Source organism: Scomber japonicus, chromosome 19 (genome assembly GCF_027409825.1).
Source record: "Scomber japonicus isolate fScoJap1 chromosome 19, fScoJap1.pri, whole genome shotgun sequence".
In the NCBI taxonomy this organism is placed as follows: domain Eukaryota; kingdom Metazoa; phylum Chordata; class Actinopteri; order Scombriformes; family Scombridae; genus Scomber; species Scomber japonicus.
The window spans coordinates 17,984,940-18,005,070 of NC_070596.1; the positions used below are offsets into that span (position 1 = coordinate 17,984,940).

The 20,131-nt window shown below is 39.6% G+C and overlaps 1 protein-coding gene across 3 annotated transcripts; it reads right to left on the reverse strand.

The window, feature by feature from the left end:
* Positions 1–1,108: 1,108 nt before the first annotated feature.
* Positions 1,109–19,174, reverse strand: golga2 (golgin A2). 3 transcript variants are annotated; one of them, XR_008323461.1, is made up of 28 exons: positions 19,116–19,174; positions 17,839–18,033; positions 14,419–14,571; positions 14,053–14,099; positions 13,753–13,816; positions 13,121–13,180; positions 11,890–11,970; positions 11,340–11,378; positions 11,161–11,223; positions 10,756–10,849; positions 10,531–10,637; positions 10,354–10,412; positions 9,995–10,136; positions 9,606–9,695; positions 9,282–9,389; positions 9,043–9,130; positions 8,636–8,778; positions 8,279–8,497; positions 7,783–7,896; positions 7,268–7,492; positions 6,905–7,004; positions 6,263–6,354; positions 5,885–6,134; positions 5,577–5,738; positions 5,335–5,441; positions 4,581–4,773; positions 2,559–4,147; positions 1,109–2,496 (listed from the first exon to the last, which is right to left on the reverse strand). XR_008323461.1 is itself a non-coding variant. In XM_053339390.1 (27 exons), the coding sequence occupies exons 1-27, from the start codon at positions 19,161–19,163 to the stop codon at positions 3,879–3,881; spliced, it is 3,312 nt and encodes a 1,103-aa protein (XP_053195365.1). In that variant the 5' UTR covers positions 19,164–19,174; the 3' UTR covers positions 1,109–3,878. The 3 variants fall into 3 exon arrangements, 2 of the variants coding, with proteins under 2 accessions (XP_053195365.1, XP_053195366.1); XM_053339390.1 differs by having other exon boundaries at positions 1,109–4,147; XM_053339391.1 differs by lacking the exon at positions 14,419–14,571 and having other exon boundaries at positions 1,109–4,147.
* Positions 19,175–20,131: the final 957 nt, after the last annotated feature.

A 20,131-nucleotide genomic window follows, 5' to 3' on the forward strand; every position in this document is an offset into this window, starting at 1 on the left:
GGAGATGTCAGACATTTCAATACAGCTTTTTGCAAGGATCAGTAATTAGAGTTTTCACTTGTGTGTGCTCATTGGACCATATCATTTTAATCATGGTTGGAGAAAGTGTTTATGTTAAAATTGCTTCATTAAAAACTTTTAAAAGTGTGTCTATGCCTTCTCCCTCTTTGAAATCCAGATGTTATGAATAGGCAGATGTTTTTATTTCAAAAACTGGACTCAAGATGTCTCCTGCTTCTCCACTGCACATGCATCATTCTGCACAGTGACGCATGTACAGCTTCTTACATTTATATATTTACTGGTTTTCTTCTATGAATGAATATAAAGGCTTTAGGATATTCTTATGGGTATAATTTTGATTTCTTATATTTATACGTACCAACTGAGAAAATAATCAGCATGAATGATTGATTGATGAATCAGCAATAAAATGTTTTTTAGTCTCAGGCCTAAATAAGTATGAGTGTAGACAGCATATAATTACTAAATACTTTTACTAAAAATATTTTGATAATATGAAAAGTACAGATATATATAATAAAATTGCAGTTACCTACCTCAGTTTCAGAGTCATAGGCTCGACATGTTTGGAATATCAAATTTATAAAGGAATACAGACACAATGTGTTTAACTTGCTCAATCAGTTTTATTCAGTAGAAGGGGAGAAAATATTACTCGAGAAAAAAAAAAAAATCAGAAAGCTCCTGTCAGAAGCAGCCCTCGATCAGTTCTCTAAAAGATCCTTCATTTCCATCCACCCGTCTCTTCTATTTTACATTAAAACTGATTAGTTGAGATACTAACTTATTCCAAATAAATAGAATATTTTCTTTTTTTTTAAGTCAATCTTTGTATTAAATCAGAGCCAGTCAGTAACCGCCAACGCCCCGACTCCGTGCTAACAGACACACGCTGCCAGCAAACACAGCAGAGCAGCTTTTTCCCCACACCACCAGGCATAATGAATATACAATATGTTACACAGTTACAGTATGTACACCACCTGTTTTACAGTAAAGACAATAAATGCTTTCTCATTGCTATGTGTTTCAATCACGCATATTTAACAGTGAATTAGAAAGTGTGGGAAATCATTTAATCACATTTGTTGTTATCTTACAAGCCCCAAAATGACACAAAAGGGTTTTTTAATACATATTCACCTCTTGGTCTGACCACTCCCAAAAAAGAAAACAAAACAAGTAAGGAAAATTTGTGGCAGGTTTCAAAGAAACCAAAAAAGTGACAGAATGCTAAGAAGCAAGGAATTTTAAAAATCAAGAATGATGTAATTTTATTCAAAAACTACTTGTTACTGCCAAAGTGCTGCAGCTCTGGGTAGACACAGTGTAGTTTACTTAGGTGTAAACAACACCAAATACGTATGGCCTCCACATCCTTTACATCTTCATCGCATTATGCTTTCTTATTACAGGCTTAAAATAGCAGAATTTGCACTAATGCTTTCTGTCTTGCTGCTTTTAATGATAAATATCAAGTGTACAATTGAATAATTTAACTAAATGTGTCTTGTACCTCAAAATAAGGAGGACACACAGGACATCAAAATTCAAACATCTGAATAAGAGAGTAAAATATCTCCAAATGTAGCCCATGGGATTTTTTGTATGCACTGTAGTGACAGCTTCATGTCTTAACGTTTAACTCATGGAGAGACTCTCAGAAAACAGAGGCCTCTGTTGAAAAATGGTAAAAGTGAGAAGTGACAGTGTAGCTCCTGGTTAACGATTCTAGAGGGAAAGAGCTCTAAACTCCAATCTACATTTGTGAACTCAAGCATCTCTCTCTGTGATGAAAAATTCAGTCATTTTCTTTTGTTTTGTTTTTTAATGCCCAAAGGAGATGTTCCCTGGTACTGTTAACCAATATGAGGGACACAACAAATTTGGGTAGTTTTATTCTCTATTTTTGGAAAGAGAGGTGTTCATTTTTTCAAATTTTGAATGGTCCCATGGAATAAAATGACTTATAGAACTGAGCCGTCTCATTCATTTGAAGTTATTCTGATATTTACATAGCTCGTCCATCCTCTGAGTTCAACACTGCACACACACATACACACACATCAAAACACTTTCAATTTAATTCATTTGCTTCAAATGGGACCCTCAGCTTAACAGTGTGGCTTCATAGGATCCTCCTCGTTTTCTCCACAGAAGCCAGAGGCTCTGTGGTAGAAACAACACTGTCCGAGCAGCCTGGGAGGACAGAGCTGAACGAGAAGCTTTGTACAGTTTTAGTGCAATCATACTTATATAATCTGATAAAACTCTACAAACAAAAAGGTACAACAGATGGTGTATGGGTTACGCACACACCACATACATGCTCGCAGTCCAGTTGTAAAGGATGTGCAGTAATTCATCTTTGATATGTAGAGCTACGAGCACAGCATAACAGAAAAGAACAGGCTCTCCTTAACAGTGTCCATTCATTTAGAAACTTAAAGACCCCACGAAACCTAAGTTGAGCTCATGAAGATGAGCGTTGTAAAAATATTCTGAGGATTTTAGATAATAATAATAACAACAACAGGTGACTGCAGATAATGAGATCTTACCATCACCTTCTTAAAGTCACTTCACTATAATGTCTAACATGTTAATGGCAAAGATAAATCAGGACCACTTGCAGAAACAATGGTAAAGAAATCACCCAAAACACTTTAAAAGAATAAATGTAATTTATCTTACTTACACTTTTAAAAAAATGCCCTTCTCCAAAATAATGCCGTAATAACTGCAACTGAAAGTATTTATTTTTTCTTCCATGGGGTCTTTAAATAGCATCTAATCCCTCTATAACTCAGAAACCATCTTTTCATACTGGTGGTGACTTGTCTCAGTCTAACAGGATGTTTGACAACAGAAATGCTTCATATATATTAACATTTTGGACTTTACACACACACACACACACATGTATGACTTATTTTCAGTGTTGAGGAGAATAAAGGACAAAAATAGAGAGAGGAAGTAGTTTTAGGAACAGTACCATCTGCAACACTTGCTTTTGTCTTCCTGAACCTGTTCTTGCAACTAGCAAGCTCTTGACTTTGAAACGGAACAGCGCCTGTGGTTAAAAAGATTTCATGTGCACTAAATTCCTGCGTTGTCTCAACTTTAACTTACATCTCACTCTGCATCTCTTAGTTGGGCCACCCAACCTGCTTTCCTCTCACTGAACCCATTTCACTAACATCAGTTCTCCCCACATCACACTAACATACAGGTAACTATTCAGATTAGTACATTCAAACGTGATGCTCCTTTTTGGCATGTCAACAGTGAATGGTGTAAAACAAAGATTTGCACTAAAATAAAGTTGCACATAAACAAGCTGCTAATTTTTCAGACAGCTCTTTAAGTACTGTATGAGCGAGGGGACAGAATATATAATATATAGCCCCTTTATTGCACTTATGTGTAAGAGATGGAGAGGATGGGGATTAAAAATTGCAGAAAGGGAAATAATCTGATTGTGTTCAGGTACACTGATTATCTCCTCTCCGGGAAGAGCATCAAAGACAAAACACAAAAACATAAAAATAAACGGAAACTACCCTTTCTTTTTTAACCATGCACACATTAGTGCCAGCACACAGAACAATGGGGCGGGGAGGGGCGTACATTTAAATGTAACTGAGTCAAAGACTTTCTCCTATCTGTGACCAGTTTTGTAAGGAGTCAAATATCTTGAGCAGTGTTTGTAAATATGATTCATAAGCAACTCACATTGTAAACTGTGTTGTTTAATTTTCCCCATATTTCAAGACATGCCCAAGATCTCATACACACACACACACACGCACACACACACACACACACACACAAGCCTCTGTCACACCCACCCCTCACACCACCAGGATCTTTACTTCGTCCTGTTCGTCGGGCCGGTAGAAGAAGGGGATGCAAGGGTTCTCCCCGAGGAAGGGGGGTGATCTTAGCGCTCCCTGGGGGTTCTGGATCTCATGGAGCAGTTGCATGATCTGTTGGGCTGTACCGTCCTCCTTGGGCACCAGGGGCTTGGAGTCAGTCTGGCCTGACCCAGTTGAAAGCGTCTGGGATGAAAGTGCTTCGAGATTTGTGGTGGGCTCTGACAGAGGGATGACCTCCATGGCTTCTGCAGCGGGGGGGGGGAGAAGAGAGGTGACATTACTGAAATAAAAGCCTATGTCTCCAAGACTTGCTTTTCAAAAAGGGAGGAAGTAGTATTTTTATAGTATTTTTTATAATTATCGGACATTGGGATGGGGATGTTTCCATGTGTTGAATTTATAAATCAGCAAACAATCTAAATAGTCTTATGACGAAAGATGCTGACTCCACAGAAGAATGACTGCTACTGTTATTATACTGCTTTTATCTGCTTGTAGAAGTTGGGAAAAGTCAAGCATCGCAAAGGCTTGAGTAACATGATGTTCATATAGTCAATAAAACAGAATGGAAGCTCTTGAAGGATTTGATTCTAAATCTATTAAGCACATGTGGCTCAAGAAAAGGCACACATATATAAGTGTATAACAGTAAGTGGACCTATTCCTGGTTGTTCTTACCTGCTCCACTGACAGCATTAAGCTCCGTGTGTGTATGAGCGTGATACTCTGCGTGAGTGTGATCCTCCTCGACAGGAAGCAGGTCAGGGTTCACCGAGCCAGCACCAGCCACAGCTCCAGTGTAGCGGCTGTACCAGTCGTTCCTCTCAGCCACCAATCTCATCACCAGATCCTGCAGTTCTGCCAGTTTTGCCTGACAGACGGAAGAGATACAACAGCCAGGACACAGATGGGAAAATGGTCAGTTGGGAGGAAAATGATGCTGTTGGAGCTTCTATTGGACATGATAACGGTTGGCAACATGAAAAGATGTGAGACATATGAGAAAGATAATGATTTTTTTAGGATGTGTTGGTTATTGTGTAAGTGCTTTCTACAGATTGACTGATCTCTAAACCAGTTTAATTACTCAAATACATCAATCTGAAAATTAAAGTTCTGTTTTTTCTGATTGTTGTAAGTGTAAACAGTAGTCCTAGACAGCATGAAAACAGCACACTGCACTATGGTTTAGAAGTTAATTCATTATGGAAATCATACAGAGACAGTGAATTTCAAAATCTGACTGTCAGATTTATGATCGTCATGACAAAAGATTTTTGAGATCAAAACAACATGACATCCATCATCCCTTTAGTTTCTACAGGCTCTAAGGGTTGGTAAAAAAGAAAACTGAGCAGAAACATGCAGCCATAGAAACATCTTATGCAACTACACTGATGTTATTTTTAATAAGACAATTTCTCTGCAGCACCTTCATCTCCTCCTTGTCCTGGGCCAACATGCTGATGTACTGCTCCTTCTCTTGGTGTTTCTGCTTCATGATGGCCCGCTGACTCTGGTACAAGGCGATGTACTCTCCTGGAAAAACATACGCACAACTTGATGGAGGCTGATGACATGTTTTCTATCTTTCTGACAAAGCATTGAGATAATACCTAGAAAACTATTTTAGAAACCAATTAATATTCTCAAGAAAATGTCCCCATGTCACACCTATTGTGTCGGTCTCTCCAGACAGCTGGATACAACGGTGCTCCAGCTCCTCCACCCGCTCCTTCAGGTCAGCTTTCTCTTGCATGAGGGAGGTGAAACGCTGCTGAAGCTTCTCCATGGCAGCCTGTAAGGCCTGATGAACTTCAACTGGCACTCCTCCTTCTGAAAAAAAGAAGGAAGAATTGGTTTACATAATGTACCCCCCCACATGCATCATCTACATAATACAAGAACAGAATCATCATCATCATCATCACAGGCTCAAAAATATTCATAAGAACTAAACCAAAAGTGTAATTTTTCCTCACCTGAATGCTCATGACTGTGTTCACAGTGACTATGTTGGCCCTGACTGTGATCGTGATCGTGATCGTGCTCGTGCTCGTGATGATGGTGGTCGTGAACAGGATGGTGGCTGTGGTGATCGGGCTCAAGGCGGAGTGCCACAGCAGCCTGGTGCCGGGCTGCCATGTGGAGCCTGTGCTCCTCCTCCAGTTGTCTCCTGGCCTCGTCCCTCTCAGCCTCCAAATGAGCCAAAGCTCCACGGATAAACTCCTCCTGTAAGGGGGCAGGAAATGGTGGTGAGGAGTGGATGAACAGCAAACCTTTGGCTCACATGTAGTTGTAAACTAATCTCACAAATTATATCCAAATATATGAGGAAAAATATTCATTGTGCTCCTCACCATCTCCTTCTGGCTCTCAAAGTCTTCTGGGATAACTATGGAGGAGGACTTGTTTGGGCTCTCTTGCAGGGACTGGCTTTCCACTCCATCTCCTGGGCAACATAATGACAGATTAAAATTATGAATTATCTTCATAACATATTTTCACACATATCACTCTTAACCGTGTGGTCCCAATGTGTAACACTTAGGTAGCATAAGGGTCAAAATTACAGCCGACATTATTTCCTTGCCTGCAGCTGGTGCACAACAGCATGTGTACATCTGCACGTCTAAACTGCTGCTCTTACTTTTATTACCTATAGGTGGCACCAGTTACTCTGAAACTACAGGTCTGAGGCTGCTGGTGCTGCAGCACTACAATTAGAGCTGTAAGGTGCTTTGCATCAATGACACTGCGTCCTTGTTCCTTCTGACAGTTGTCTATGTTTTTGTTTCATTTCTTTGAAAGGAAACAATGTGAAAAAGGAAAGCCATTATGTTTCTGAAAGCCTGTGAAGGGAGCTTGAGTTCTTATTCTTTGACAATGAATTTCAAAAGGAGGTCACAGAAGGAAATACAATATGAAGAAGCTTTGACAATGACAGTAAATTCAACACTGGGGCAAAAATTAGGAACATACTAGTGTAAGATAAATGTTACCTTGGTCTCTGAGTGGCGTGGGAAGAGCTGAGCTGCTGATCAACTCCTTCACCTCAGCCTTTAGCAGTTCGTTGTCTCTGACTAACTGCTCCAGATGGTCCTGTAGGGGGAGACAGGGAGATACAAAACAAGTTGAAATCTAGAGATCAAGGAACACTGAGGATAGGTGGTGGGATTACACTGCACATTTTAAAGATTAAGCTGCTTCTGCTCACTTTTGCATAATATTAGTATGTAATGACTTCAAACCCTTTCAATCAGACTTCATGCATTCTATTAATCTGCGAGTAGAAGTAGCACAAGACTCATTACACTTTTTATGTGTCACAAATGGTCATATGATATTATTCCTGAAATACATACCTGTGCTTGTTTGAGCTGATTGTGACTGATATCCAGCTGTACGCGGCCCTGGCTTTCATCATGCTGCAGCCGGTCCATGATCTGGCTCTGCTGCAAATACTGATGGTGGAGCTGTTCCCTCTCTGATGCAAGAGCCTGGTAGCCAGCACAGTACTGCTGCAGGTGGGCCACTACCTGGTCCCTCTGCTCCATCACACCTTGAGTCTCTGTGCATTTCAGTTCCAGCTGGAGGCAAGAGAACAAAGAGGGGAATCAATACCAAGTGGCCGCAGAAAACAACTCTATACATTTTTCGAAATACTATTATTATTTACAGCTCTATCATCTTCTATTACGCTTTTGGCAGAAAGCGTGTATGGAAAAAAATAACATAGACATTTACACATATATATTTCTAAGACTGCACAGTGAAGACAGACAAAATGAAAAACTGATAGATAGCAGCAACATGAAAATGTTTGACATGAAGCAGTACATTCTTTATGTAATGGATAGTGATGTGTGAGAGACCATACCTGCTCCTTGACATTGTGCAGCTCTTCTTGCAGTTCACCCATCCTGCGAGCCAGCTCCTTTTTCACATGTTGCTCTGACTGAATGGCAGTTGTCAGCTCCATGTTCTCATTAGTCTGTGCAAATGAAGGAGCAACAGGAATGTTGGTTTAAAGGCAGCAGTCTCCCACCCTCTGAAGTAATACTTAAAATTAAATAAATACATTTAAAAAATGTAATAAAATTAATTAATTAATGATTTCATCATTTGTGAGCAATCACATTTTAGTCACACAGGCATTTATCTAACCTTTAATACAATCACCAAATAAATAGTTGAAAACAAAATGAAGGTACATTTAGACACAAAATTAATTTAGGGAAAGACAGTGAGTAGGGTGCATGGTAAGTTGTTTCTGCATGGACAGAAACAAAAGAAACATAAAAGTAATAAATAACAGCACTTGCAAAATGTGTCATTAAAAAAAGACAGACGGACATCGAGATTTTCAGCCTCACCAGTTTGACAAAACCGTTCTGTAGCTCAGCCAGCTGGTCCTTCAGTGTACGGTTCTGGGTGAGAGCACGGCTAATAGTGGCCTTGTCTGACTGAACATCCTCCAGCATGCGCCGGCGGTCCTCTTCTTCCTGGGTTTTAATCTCCACCTGCTGCTCCAGCTCCCCCAGACGTGCCTCCTGCTCTGCACATAGGCGACTCAGCTGCTCGTTATCTCGCAGCTAGAGGAAATATTACAGAGGTTGGTTATAGAAATTTCAATTTGTGTCTTTTATAATCCTTAAAAAAATCAAATAATCATTCTTAATAATGAAAATGTAAAACAGGACTGTTCAAGAATGTGTCAGTGTTACATATACCTGTGCTTGGTACTGCACAGTAAGAGCATCTTTCTCCTGTTGTAGAGTGCTGAGTGCTTCCTGCAGAGCCACCTCACTCTCTGATGGCCCTGAGGACTGAGCCTCTGCATCACCCTGAGCCTCTCTCTCTTGGGACAATAATGCTGGAAGAGAAGAAGACGGATGATGGTTATCTGGTTTGACAAACTTGCTACAGAAAAAGACACCCCTCCACTCCCACACCCAACTACACCACCATAGATAGATAGATAGATAGATAGGTAGAAAGGTAGATAGGTAGATAGGTAGATAGATAGACAGAAGCACCTTAACTTTCTCATTTCGTTAACTGTGCTCTTCACATCAAGGAAGGCAAAGAAGTGAGGAAGAGGAAGAAGCACTGGATGAAGGTAGCGTGGACCTCTTACCTGCAGCATTTTTTAGCTCTGTGATGCTGGCCTCCAGTTCTTGGACTCGGTTGATGTTTCTGTCTCTCTCCTCTGCAACTAATGACACCTACAAGACAGACATTGACCCGCATCAATTAGTAATTAGTTTGAAGCCAAAGTAGAAAAAATAACAATAAGGAAAATACAATTTTATATATATATATACACAAAGCTATAATCAACTGTTGTCTCTCTGTTAATGTTACTATATAATTTACCTGTGTTAGCAGCTGTTCTGTTTTGTCCTTCCATACACGGCCCTCCTCCTGGATCTGCTCTGCATAGCAGTCTCTCTCCGTCTTCAGCTGAGCAATTGACTCCATCAGCTGCGACATCACATAAAGAGAATAATAGTATTAACATGTTAGCTTCATTGCAAGGATTTCATTCAGAAGGCTGAAAATGCCAAAAGCAAGACTTTCTGGTTATAAATATATTAACAGGCATATCACAGTAACACTGTGAACCAACTCAAGACTCGTTAAATCAATACCCAAACAGTGCAGACAATAAGTGTAAGACAAAGGTCCTTGTATACAGACCTGATGATTGTGTGCCTCCATATGCTGCTTCTCTTCCATCAGTAACTGCACCTGCTGGTTAGCACTGGTGGGGTCTGACTGACTGGAGTACTGGACCAACACAGAGAAACACAACCATTAGAGAAAGGTAGAAATGTAGGTAATACTTTAAAAAAAATGTATTTAAACATAATTTATTAAGGTTTTTAAACATATCATAAAACAGAATAAAAACATTAAAAAAATGTAGGTAATACTTAAAAAATACATCAGGCTGTAGACAAACACACATATAGGGTTCTGGACTGAAACTCATGCCAAATATTTTGCACATACATTTACTGTAGACTTTGCACAGCACTTCGAGTCACTAGCAAGAGAAAGATGGGATTTAATGTGTATGAACTCACCTGTTGCAACATGAGGTCAGCTAACTCGAGCCTCTTGCGAAGATCTTCCAGCTCCAGCCTCATTGCTCCATTCTCCTGTGCACTTTGTTTCAAATGCTCTGATAACTCTGAGCTTTGCTGCTTAGACTCCTCACTCACATTACTGCAAATACACAAGATACACAAGTATTTAGAGACTGGTCAGCATTTTAACCTACCAGGTTCTGATAGGACTTGGAGACTCATTTATGCCATCTGTTGCAAAACAAACAATTTGATGAACTCTAAATACCATCACTAATTATAAAGCCACTCTTAGTAAATTTGTAAATCTTCTGTGGACATGTAATTGAAAGACATGCTAAAATAATGTGACTTACTTTTGTCTAAACACCTCTAGCCTCAGGTTGTCTCTCTCCTTTTCAAGCTCTTTATTGTGCTAGTGACAAAAAGGGACACATTTAATTAAAGAATCTAATAAAAAAGAACAAATAAAATTAAGTAAGATTATCAGTGAATTCTGTGTATGGGGAGATGATGACTGCAGTGCTTGTTACCTTTTCAAACTGTTTCTGCTGTGTTGAAACAGAGGAGAGAGTTCTCTCCAGCTCTGACACTCTCTGCTTTGTTGCCTGCAGACGGTTATTCAGTTCATCTGCCTCAGCTAGGCACACACAGAGACACACACACACACACTGTTAACTGCTTGTAGGGGTGAGGACTTGCCAAGATGAAAGTTTTTCATTCATTCATTCATGCACCACAAATTATGAAACACCCACCGGTTTTCTGCCGTGCAGCCTGTTGTGTGTATTGTAGTGCTGTTTGTAGCTCTGATTTCTCTGATACCAGGATACCTATAGTCTGGATGTGAACCTTGAGAGAGAGCAGACAAACAGTGAGGCAGGTTTTACTGTAAACAGAACTCTTTACAAAACAATTACACTCATTGTTTCAGCCTTGCCAGGCATGCTCTACAGTTATAACAATTGCTTGTTAGGGGGAGGCTGAGGAATGGGCAGAATGTGTTCTTGGATCAAATTTCACTTCAGTTTTATACCAGACACCAGGAGTTCTGACATTAAACATTCAGTACAATTAAGTCATTTACCTGTTTTCCTGTAATGAATCTGCTTCAGAAATGCTAAAATACTTGTGTTTTATGTGTTTGGAGTGAGAGAATTTACCTGTAATTGCTCCCGCATGGCTCCTTGCTCTTTTGAAAATCTCTGTTCAAATTCTTTTCGCTCCTGTGAGAATTAAAATAAGTTCATGAATGACCAGGAAGAAAGTGAAAATTCAGCAGACTGGAGCAAAATAGAAATGAACATGAAGTCCAGCTGACAGGGAGAAAAAAAATGTTTACCTTTTGTAGTTGATCTGTGAGCTCCTGAGTTTGCTGTGCCTGCCAGACCAACAGGATATAGATTTAAATCAGGGAAAGGTCAACATTTCTTTTATCACTCTAGCAGTGTTACATAATTCTACCCTAACCTGATAAAAACATAACCAAACTTCTGTTAAAAAAAAACTGTATATGCATGCCAGACAGGACAGGACAGGAAAGGGACAGGAACAGCGCATAGAAGTGAAATAATGAACCCGTTCTGTTGGTTTACTATGCTATGTTAAGCTTTTGTTTGTAAGCTTTGAGATTATGACAGCACGGTACGATTTACTCAATCAGCTTACAATTACAACTAAGCATCTACCATCAGATTGTTTTTGCTCATTGTAGTCATCCTAAATGAAAGATAAATTAAAAAAAAATATGAAAACCATGCATGACTTCTTCAAGTACTCAAGATGACATGCATACAGTACATGCAAGGATGTAGTAACTGTGGGATGGCTGGAGGGGGGCAACTCCAATCACACAAACATGCACACACAAATATACAAACACAGCTTCTTACCAGCTGGTCTAGCTTGGTATTGAGCTGAGAGTTTGTTAAGTTGCTGGATTCCAGGGCAGCAGACAGCTCCTGGTTCCGACTCTATCACGTGCAAACATGCATCCGGGAAAGGAAGAAAAAAAAAAGAAGAGAGGGATAAAGTGAAGTGGCAAAGACAAACAAAGGACACATGGGAGGAGGAGGAAAAATCATTGTGAATTATTAACATGGAGGCAAACAATAGTATTTAATAAGTAGTGGACAAATGTGCTTTCAATAGTGAGATGTAAAGCAAATAATTAAAACGTGTGATGATTATAAAACTGATTAATGAAGCCATTTGAAAGGTAGATGAGGCTTTATAAAGACCTATTCAAGTATCATTTGCAAAATGTGGACTTGTACCACATGACCTAATTTTCTCCAGACTGTCAGATGAAGTCACTGCCCAAGGTGTGGTCATTAAACAACATTACATGGTACAAAACGACACAACAGAGACTTTTAAGTGGCTATGTGTTTGTGCACCTCTCCTACAGGCCAGACCACCTAACACACTGTTATATACAGGATGATACTCATTTATAAATTGCCATTATTCTTTTGGAGTTTCATGATATTTCATTTCTATCTTTTTCTGGCATTCATGCGTCCATTCATTCAAATACTGTGTCGCTCATCCATCAGTCCAACCAGACATTTATTCCTTTTACAAAATTTAATACAATCTGAGACGTAATTAGTAATTATGCTACATTTTAAAAACACCTCCATAGTTAGCATGCACTGTCGTATCACATTATGATAAGTTTAGGCTTAAGGCTCACTTGGGGGAGTAAATGTGGTGTTCTCTGTGTGGTTAATTAAATTACACTAAGCTAAAAGGTCACCCTGACACAAAGAGTCACAGTGAGTTTTGGGTAGATTACACTGCCAGTACTGAAAACATGAGGCTTACTATTTCAGACAGCACAGTATCTTATGACAAATATGACAGTACTGCCAAGAATATCCTTTCTGGGCACTGCCTGAAAAAGTGAGTTCAACTTTATATGTCAGCGTTATGTGATAAAATGCCTCCATACTGAGAAGAAGTCCTGGTTATACCATGAATCTATGCACGACAGCAGAGAAATGTTGTGTCTGCCACTGTACTGTAAATCACATGGCATGGACGGACTCGACTGACTTCTAAATTTGGTTTTAGATTTCATAAACAAGTCTGCCAGAAATGATTCAATTTCCACCTCACCTCCAGTTCTCCCTCACTGACAGAAGGAGCAGCGTCCCCATTCACATATGCTGTAGATGACTGAAATGACACAGATAGACAGTTTGTTTGGTGAGCAGTAGAAACACCTGTGCTGTATCAAAAGGTGGGTCAACAATATCTCAACATATTGTCATTAGAGTATCACAAACCAGTCTGCTATTATATTTATATATGACCTGCTATCAGTGAGATACTGGTCTTCACTCATCATTGCATCAAATTTTAAATTTGAAGTTTTACTACTGACTGTGCAAAACCAAAACCAAGTCCTGAGGAGATACAGTTCCAGTCAAACGTTTGAACACACTTTCCCATTCACACTTGAGAGAGAAAGTGTGTCCAAACGTTTGAATGTTTCTGTACGGTGCACTGGTTTGTTGCACCAGTTAACTCTGTCAATGTGCTTGAGGCCACTGGGAACAACTGGCAAATCTAAAAAAAAAATGCTTTCGGTGCATTCCTGCCAAGAATAGATTTAACACACCCTAGTTGAGAGTGTACATCTGTTAGCATGTGTTATTGTTAAAAGCCTAACACCTTACGACAAAGAAATGCCTTTGTGTGGGAGTGAGAGGCACGGGATGACATTGGTGGTTGTTGTAACATCTTACCTCAGAGACCAGGCCGTTGAGTTGCTGTGAGAGCTGTCGTAAGCTCTCTGTGGAAGACAGTGGTCTGCAGAACACACATAAATACACATGGACAGACAAAATTATTACAACTGTCTGTGGAATAAATCCTCATCTCAAAATTCTTAATACATTGCACTTAATAGCAAGTCTTTCTGTTGGAAAAACAACTAAATCTAAGCTGCATTAGCGCTAAAATTTGGTATATATGGGTATATCAGCTTTGGGGTATGATTTCATATAAATACACAGGCTTTAAGTGGTAGTAATAAGTTAACCCACCTATTTCCCTCTGTTAAACTCTCATCGCCATTGGTATCCGGGTAGTCCTACAAGACAGATCACATGAGGAAGTGATGGTAAGATACAGTAAGCACATTTTATGAAAAGGAAATTGCATGATGACTGAGCACATTAATCAACATAAACAAAAAAACTCAGCCTGTGCTGAATCTGTTCTCATGACATATGTATTAGTACAAATGCAGTAACCAGAGACTGACTTATACGACTCATATAATCTCAGGTATGACGCTGATGAGACAGGAGTGAGCACGGCAGAGACAACATAGTATTTGAGAGGCGGAGCAGGAAAGAGAGAGAGAGAGAGAGGGAGAGAGAGAGAGAGAGAGAGAGAAAAAAACACACCTGCAGGTCAGTGTTGTGGCTGACAGACTCAGAGTTAGTAGCAGTATTAGAGCTAGCGAGGTTAGACGCAGGTGGGCCACGACCAGGCTCCACCTTTGGGTCCTCTAGTTGCTGGGAAACAGAAGACCCCGTGGCCTTCATGTCAGCAAAGGTCTGAGGTGACACATACACACACACAAAAAATGCACACGCCGGTTTAAAGAGCAGTTATGATAAAAGGAAACAGAAAGGCCACAATGACGTTTCAAACCTTACATGTGTTTACGTGCACTGAAATAAACCATTTGACATTTAAAACGTCCACATGAATCTATGATAGTCCACAGGTGAAGAGGACACAGGAATGTAATTCGAAAATGGAGGGGCTGGTTTGTGTTTATTTTTGTGTTAAATAACTTACAGAGTACTTTAATGCAAGCTGTTAATTGTGGTGATAAATGAAGCAAGAAAGATGATTTGCTGTTGCTGCCCCATAATCCTCTCTCTAAAACATCCGCAGAGTGGAAGTGCTTTAAAAAACTCTCTCTCTAAGTGTGCCATTTAATGTCAATAGCCATTTGAATTACTGACAAATAACCCCTCTCAGTTACTTGAACCATGCTTACTCTGACTTTGACCTTAATGTGAACAATAATCTGAAAAAAACACTTCTAAGAGTACGTGTGAATAACAAACAACACAAAAAATAGCTTAAAAGAAAGCAAAACACACACACATACGTTTCTTGTTTTGCCACGTACACTCCCACATGATGCACCCTGATGCAGATATAACAGCCATGCAACCACTGAGACTCGTGCCATCCACAGTGCAACACTGGTGTGAAGTTAAAGAAACAACTGCACGATCCACTTTTCTTTTCTCGACCATTGTTTGCATTGTCTTGACATGGATTTAAAAAACAGCACGGCGCCAATACAAGACTTTTAACTCAAATTTATCCAATGCTTTTTGGTCTATGTGGTCTATGTAACAGAAAGAACAAGTGCACTTGATGTACGAGGGCAGTAAGAATGGGGAAGCGAGGTACAATATTAAATACCACACTAGGCGCAGCTATTTACAGCCGCATGATAAAGAGACAGAAAGAAAGACAAGACTAAAAAAACAGGCAGGGAAGAAACAAAGAAAAGAAAGCGAGAGAGACAGAAGCTCACCTGACTGTTGCCATATGGAGGTAGGACTACTCCATTGCTTTGACTAAGTGCTTTCAGAATACTGTCAAACTACAGGAAAGAAGGATCAAGAGTGGAGTGGTAAAAGAGGTGTAGGCAATGGGGAGAGAACAATTTAGAAAGTGACACTAGATACAGACAAACAAGCACAGAAGAAGTAGCTGCTACAAGAAATCTGAGAGGGAAGAGGGCTAGAAAGTGAAGACGGTGTGTGACGAGAAAAAAAACTGAGGCTAGTATGCTCGGCCCAAGATGTCGGTAAACACTGGCCGCATCTGAATACAGACGTCTCATTTAAACACTTCCATTAGTATATGAGCTCAGGACCAGTGCTGCACTTTGCTCTACGAACTCACTCACTAAACTTTCCTTTTGCTTCTGTGACCTGTGCCAAATCAGTAATTATTTGTCTACCTACTCACTTTAACATAAGATTCCAATTATTATTATCCTCTCCTTTAAACTCCAGAAGAAGAAATTACAGCTCATGAGAGGTTACTTCGATTAGAGGTAATGAGGGATCTCATTGAAAAACTGGGGATCTTAAAAACATAAATCATCTTCATGAGTGGCCATTGTTATAAAATGTCTCCTCTGCTCTGACCCCTAAGCTGAATTACTGTTTACTGTTGCCAAGTGTCACACTCTGATATCTCAGATGTCTCATCCTGCTTCACACGACACAAACGTAGCCAGCCTCGCTCAACCAGAATAAAATATGTTTGGAAAAAGAAATGGCATCAGAACAAACAGCCAGACTCAGCAGCAAGCTCTCAAGCTCTGACGAGCCCAAATTCCAATCAGGCTTAGAAAACTACTGACCGACATGGTCTGTGGAAAACTGACCTCAATGTCAGGCTGTGTGTAAGAGTCACATGCTTAACTGTGCGTCCTCACCAACAGTCTCAATTGCTTACAGGAGCTTTAAAAAAAGACTCACACAGGAGGAGATAATGTTTGATATGTAAATGTACTGACGAGTAAGTTAGTAGCGAGTATCAATGAGCTCAAACAGACGTGTGACTCAGTTATTGGTTGACTTTAAAAAAAAAATTTTCATACCATATCTCAACCAATAGTTTTTATAACTCACTACACCTGTGTTACTACACGAGTATGAATTCTCACTCGAACATCTCTAAATTATAATTATAGCATTGTCAAAAACAACTACTGAATAGTTTTAATGAATCACTGTTTTCAAGTTAATGATTATTATTAATCAGGTAAGGGTCAATCCCTGTATATCTCCCTCTGTCCTGTAGCTCAGGGCAGCACACAGTATAAAACAAGAAGCTATTAATAGATAGATTGGAGAGAGGACAGCTTCTCATGATGGCAACACTTCAAAAGCCTATCATCCATGTCAGTGTTTTTATGAATATAAATATATAGTTCACTAAAGAAATAGATATAAGTTATATAAATATTCACTGATGTGATACAAAGCATTATGCAAAACTGATGGTCAGCTGACAAAGAGAAGCATTTCTGAAATGTTCATTATCATAACACAAAATCTAGTGACTCAACAGATATGAATCGATCAGCTTGTACTTCATCTTGCATGTGTGTGTGCACGAGAAATTTTGAGCATATTTAATGAAATAACTTTTCCTGCATGACTACAACCAGCCACGTCCTCAATTATGGTCAGGAGCCAAAACTATCTGTCTCCAGTCCAACGTCCCACTCTTGGATAAACATTGCTTTCATCCTGTCACCTGGCCAGTAGATGTTAATGCTGCCATTGTGTGTGTTTGAAAGTGAGGAGGAAAGCATTTGCAAACTTGACAGTAATTCTTCTGTATTATTTAAAAACTCGAAAAATATTTTATGATCAATTGCCATGCAGGCCCCTGCAAGCAATTTGACTTTGTCGCACCTGGATGTCTGTTATCTGTTATAGGTATATACTGTGCTACCAGTCCAGAGTCACTATGAAACAAGTTATTAAATAATTACTGCAGGTTGTGTGTGAATTGTATAACATGTACGTAAAGAATAAATGTTTGTTTGCTTATTAAGCATCCAATATAACAGTTTGGCTGTAAGTCTTTCTAATGCTACAACAATGGCCTAAAAAAAACATATGAAAGAAAACAGCGTTGGAAATTTTAATTGATTTTAAAAGGGTCACACTAGATTTGAGCAGCCAAACATAACAAGGATACAGATTGTTAATTGTGCAACAAGGACAGAATGACAGGCAGATAGATAAATGAAAAGAGTCAGAGTGCCTTACATTCATGATTGGGGAGTCTCTGTCTGTTGATGGTGCATCCAGTTGGTTTAGTACCTTCATCTTCCTCTTCTTCTTGGCCCCTGCTCCTCCTCCTCCTCCTCCTCCTCCTCCTCCTCCTCCACCACCACCACCACCACCACCACCCTTTTCTCCTCCTACATTAGCAGGGGAGCTCTTCTGCTGAAACTCCTTCAGCTGAGCAGCACATGAGATAAATAAAAAGATGTGTTAGCAGAAGGGCATCAAGACAGATAACTCCTCTGCTTCCTAGTTCATTAAATATAACAATCTTATGACTCCTTACAGATCTAACAGCGGGCATCTAGATTTTTCCCCAAAATTCAACCAACTAGGGACACTGCTAGAGGCGAGTCATCTCATACCACTGGAGGGGGGCTTTGACAGCTGTCATGGGAGACCAGAGGGAAGTCTGAGGGGAGACCACTGGAGAAGATGCCTTTTTTTCTCAGATACTGGGGCTGAATCGCAGCGACATGTCAATTGTTATTACCACGGCCACTCATCCACACAAGATTGGAGGGCAGGAAGAAATGCTGACGAGTCATTTCCTGAAGCTAACATTTCACAGCTGACAGGCCATCCCTCTTTGACTAGCCTAACACACACCTAGCTAAAGCACACAGCAGGACAGGCTAGAGGGGTGTCAGCTGTCAAAACACTCCCCGTCATCCTATCCGGCTAACTATGCTACAATGCCTCCTCGTTGTTTGTTTTAAAATTGCTGATTGTTGGCGATTTTAAAGATTATTGAGCCATCCTACAGACAAGACAGAAAGCTGGGCGACTGCTGTGTGGCATCCATTTACACTAATACATAGCTAACTACTCAATAGTTAGCCAGTTTGCTAACGTTAACTTGCTTTGGTTATCACGTTAAGGGTTGCTAATAATCACATTTAACGTAACCTAGAAAGTTAACTTTACCACTGGCTTAAGTAAGCGGAATGTGCTGCTATTGATGCATTGAAGAACTAAAAATAGTATACATAATCTGGGAAAGTTAATGCTATCAGTTGAGGCCTACATGAAGCCCCGGTCTCTCCTGCGCATTGAAGCCCAGAGAGGAGCAACAGAGGCGGGACAAGCGACAGCGCAGAGGTCGGGCGACGTGTAACGTTAATGACAACACCCCTGCTCGGCATACACATTTATGTAAAGAAAACAACACAAAACACCGGTAGAATAACCCCCCAGAGTCTTAAATAGTAGCGGTGATTCCACTGATATCTAGCCGGTTAAATAGTAAAATACTTTACCTTTTTCTTGGCTGCAGCGAGTTTTATTTGCCTGCTCTGGTCGGCCATCCTGCTGCTGCTGCTCTGGTCAACCGACCGAACCACGTCATCAGTTCGGTGTCTGCAGGTTTCTCTGTCGGCAGGGGGCGTACCGCTCAGGCTGTTAGGAAAAACCCTCAAGAATTAGTTGATACAAATCCTGGTTATTACCTATTACCAGGGTTGGGAAGGTTACTTTGGAAATGAAATAGGTTACAGATTACTAGTTAGCCGATTTAAAATATTATAAGTAATGTAAATATTTCAATTACTTAATCAAAGTAATGTAACTTATTACATTTGATTGCTTTTTGATTACTTTTCTAATTTTCTAATGCATGTTTTCAGCTGTTAGGGTAAGTGTACCCACCAAAATCTAAGTTTAGGTGTTTTTCATGGATATTGACATGATTTATAAGGGAGATAATTTCTTATAAAGCAAGATTTACCTCTCATTTGAAAATGATTTTGAAATATAAAATATAAGACATTTTATGAAAAAAGCCTGACATGGGCTTAATTGATACTGTGACACCATTTAAGCCCACGTCATGATTAATTTACAAAATATAAAAAATATTGATTTCAAATTACATTACATGTAACTAGTTACTCCCCAGCACTGCCTACTACACGTTTTCACACATCCCTCTATTTCATCCACTATGTTATGGAATTTGTATTCAGTGATCTGTTAGGTAGCAGATAATGTAACCAATGTACCTTACAAAGTAAATCCCAGGAGCATTTGTATACTGTATATCTATGATTTTCTTCACATTGCACACTTATTTATTTCCAGTTTACTCTATATGGTATTTTATCATATTTTATTTTTGTCTTATTTATTGTTGGTTCTATTCTTAGTACACTTTCACCCTTACACTGCTACTTTTTTTTCGCATAACCTGTCATATTCAAGTGTGTATTCATATACATGTCTAATATGTATGTATTGCTGAGTGTGCAGTTGCTTTTAGATGAATATCTTATTACAA

What these genes read in the sequence shown, in the direction of transcription:
- golga2 (XM_053339390.1), bottom strand. Translation starts at nt 19,163, where the DNA reads ATGGCCGACCAGAGCAGGCAAATAAAACTCGCTGCAGCCAAGAAAAAG. An exon ending in TCAGTGAGGGAGAACTGGAG is followed by an intron (nt 11,971 to 13,120) that starts GTGAGGTGGAAA and finishes TGCACGTGATAG; the next exon opens with AGTCGGAACCAGGAGCTGTC. An exon ending in CACGCCACTCAGAGACCAAG is followed by an intron (nt 6,355 to 6,904) that starts GTAACATTTATC and finishes TATGTTGCCCAG; the next exon opens with GAGATGGAGTGGAAAGCCAG.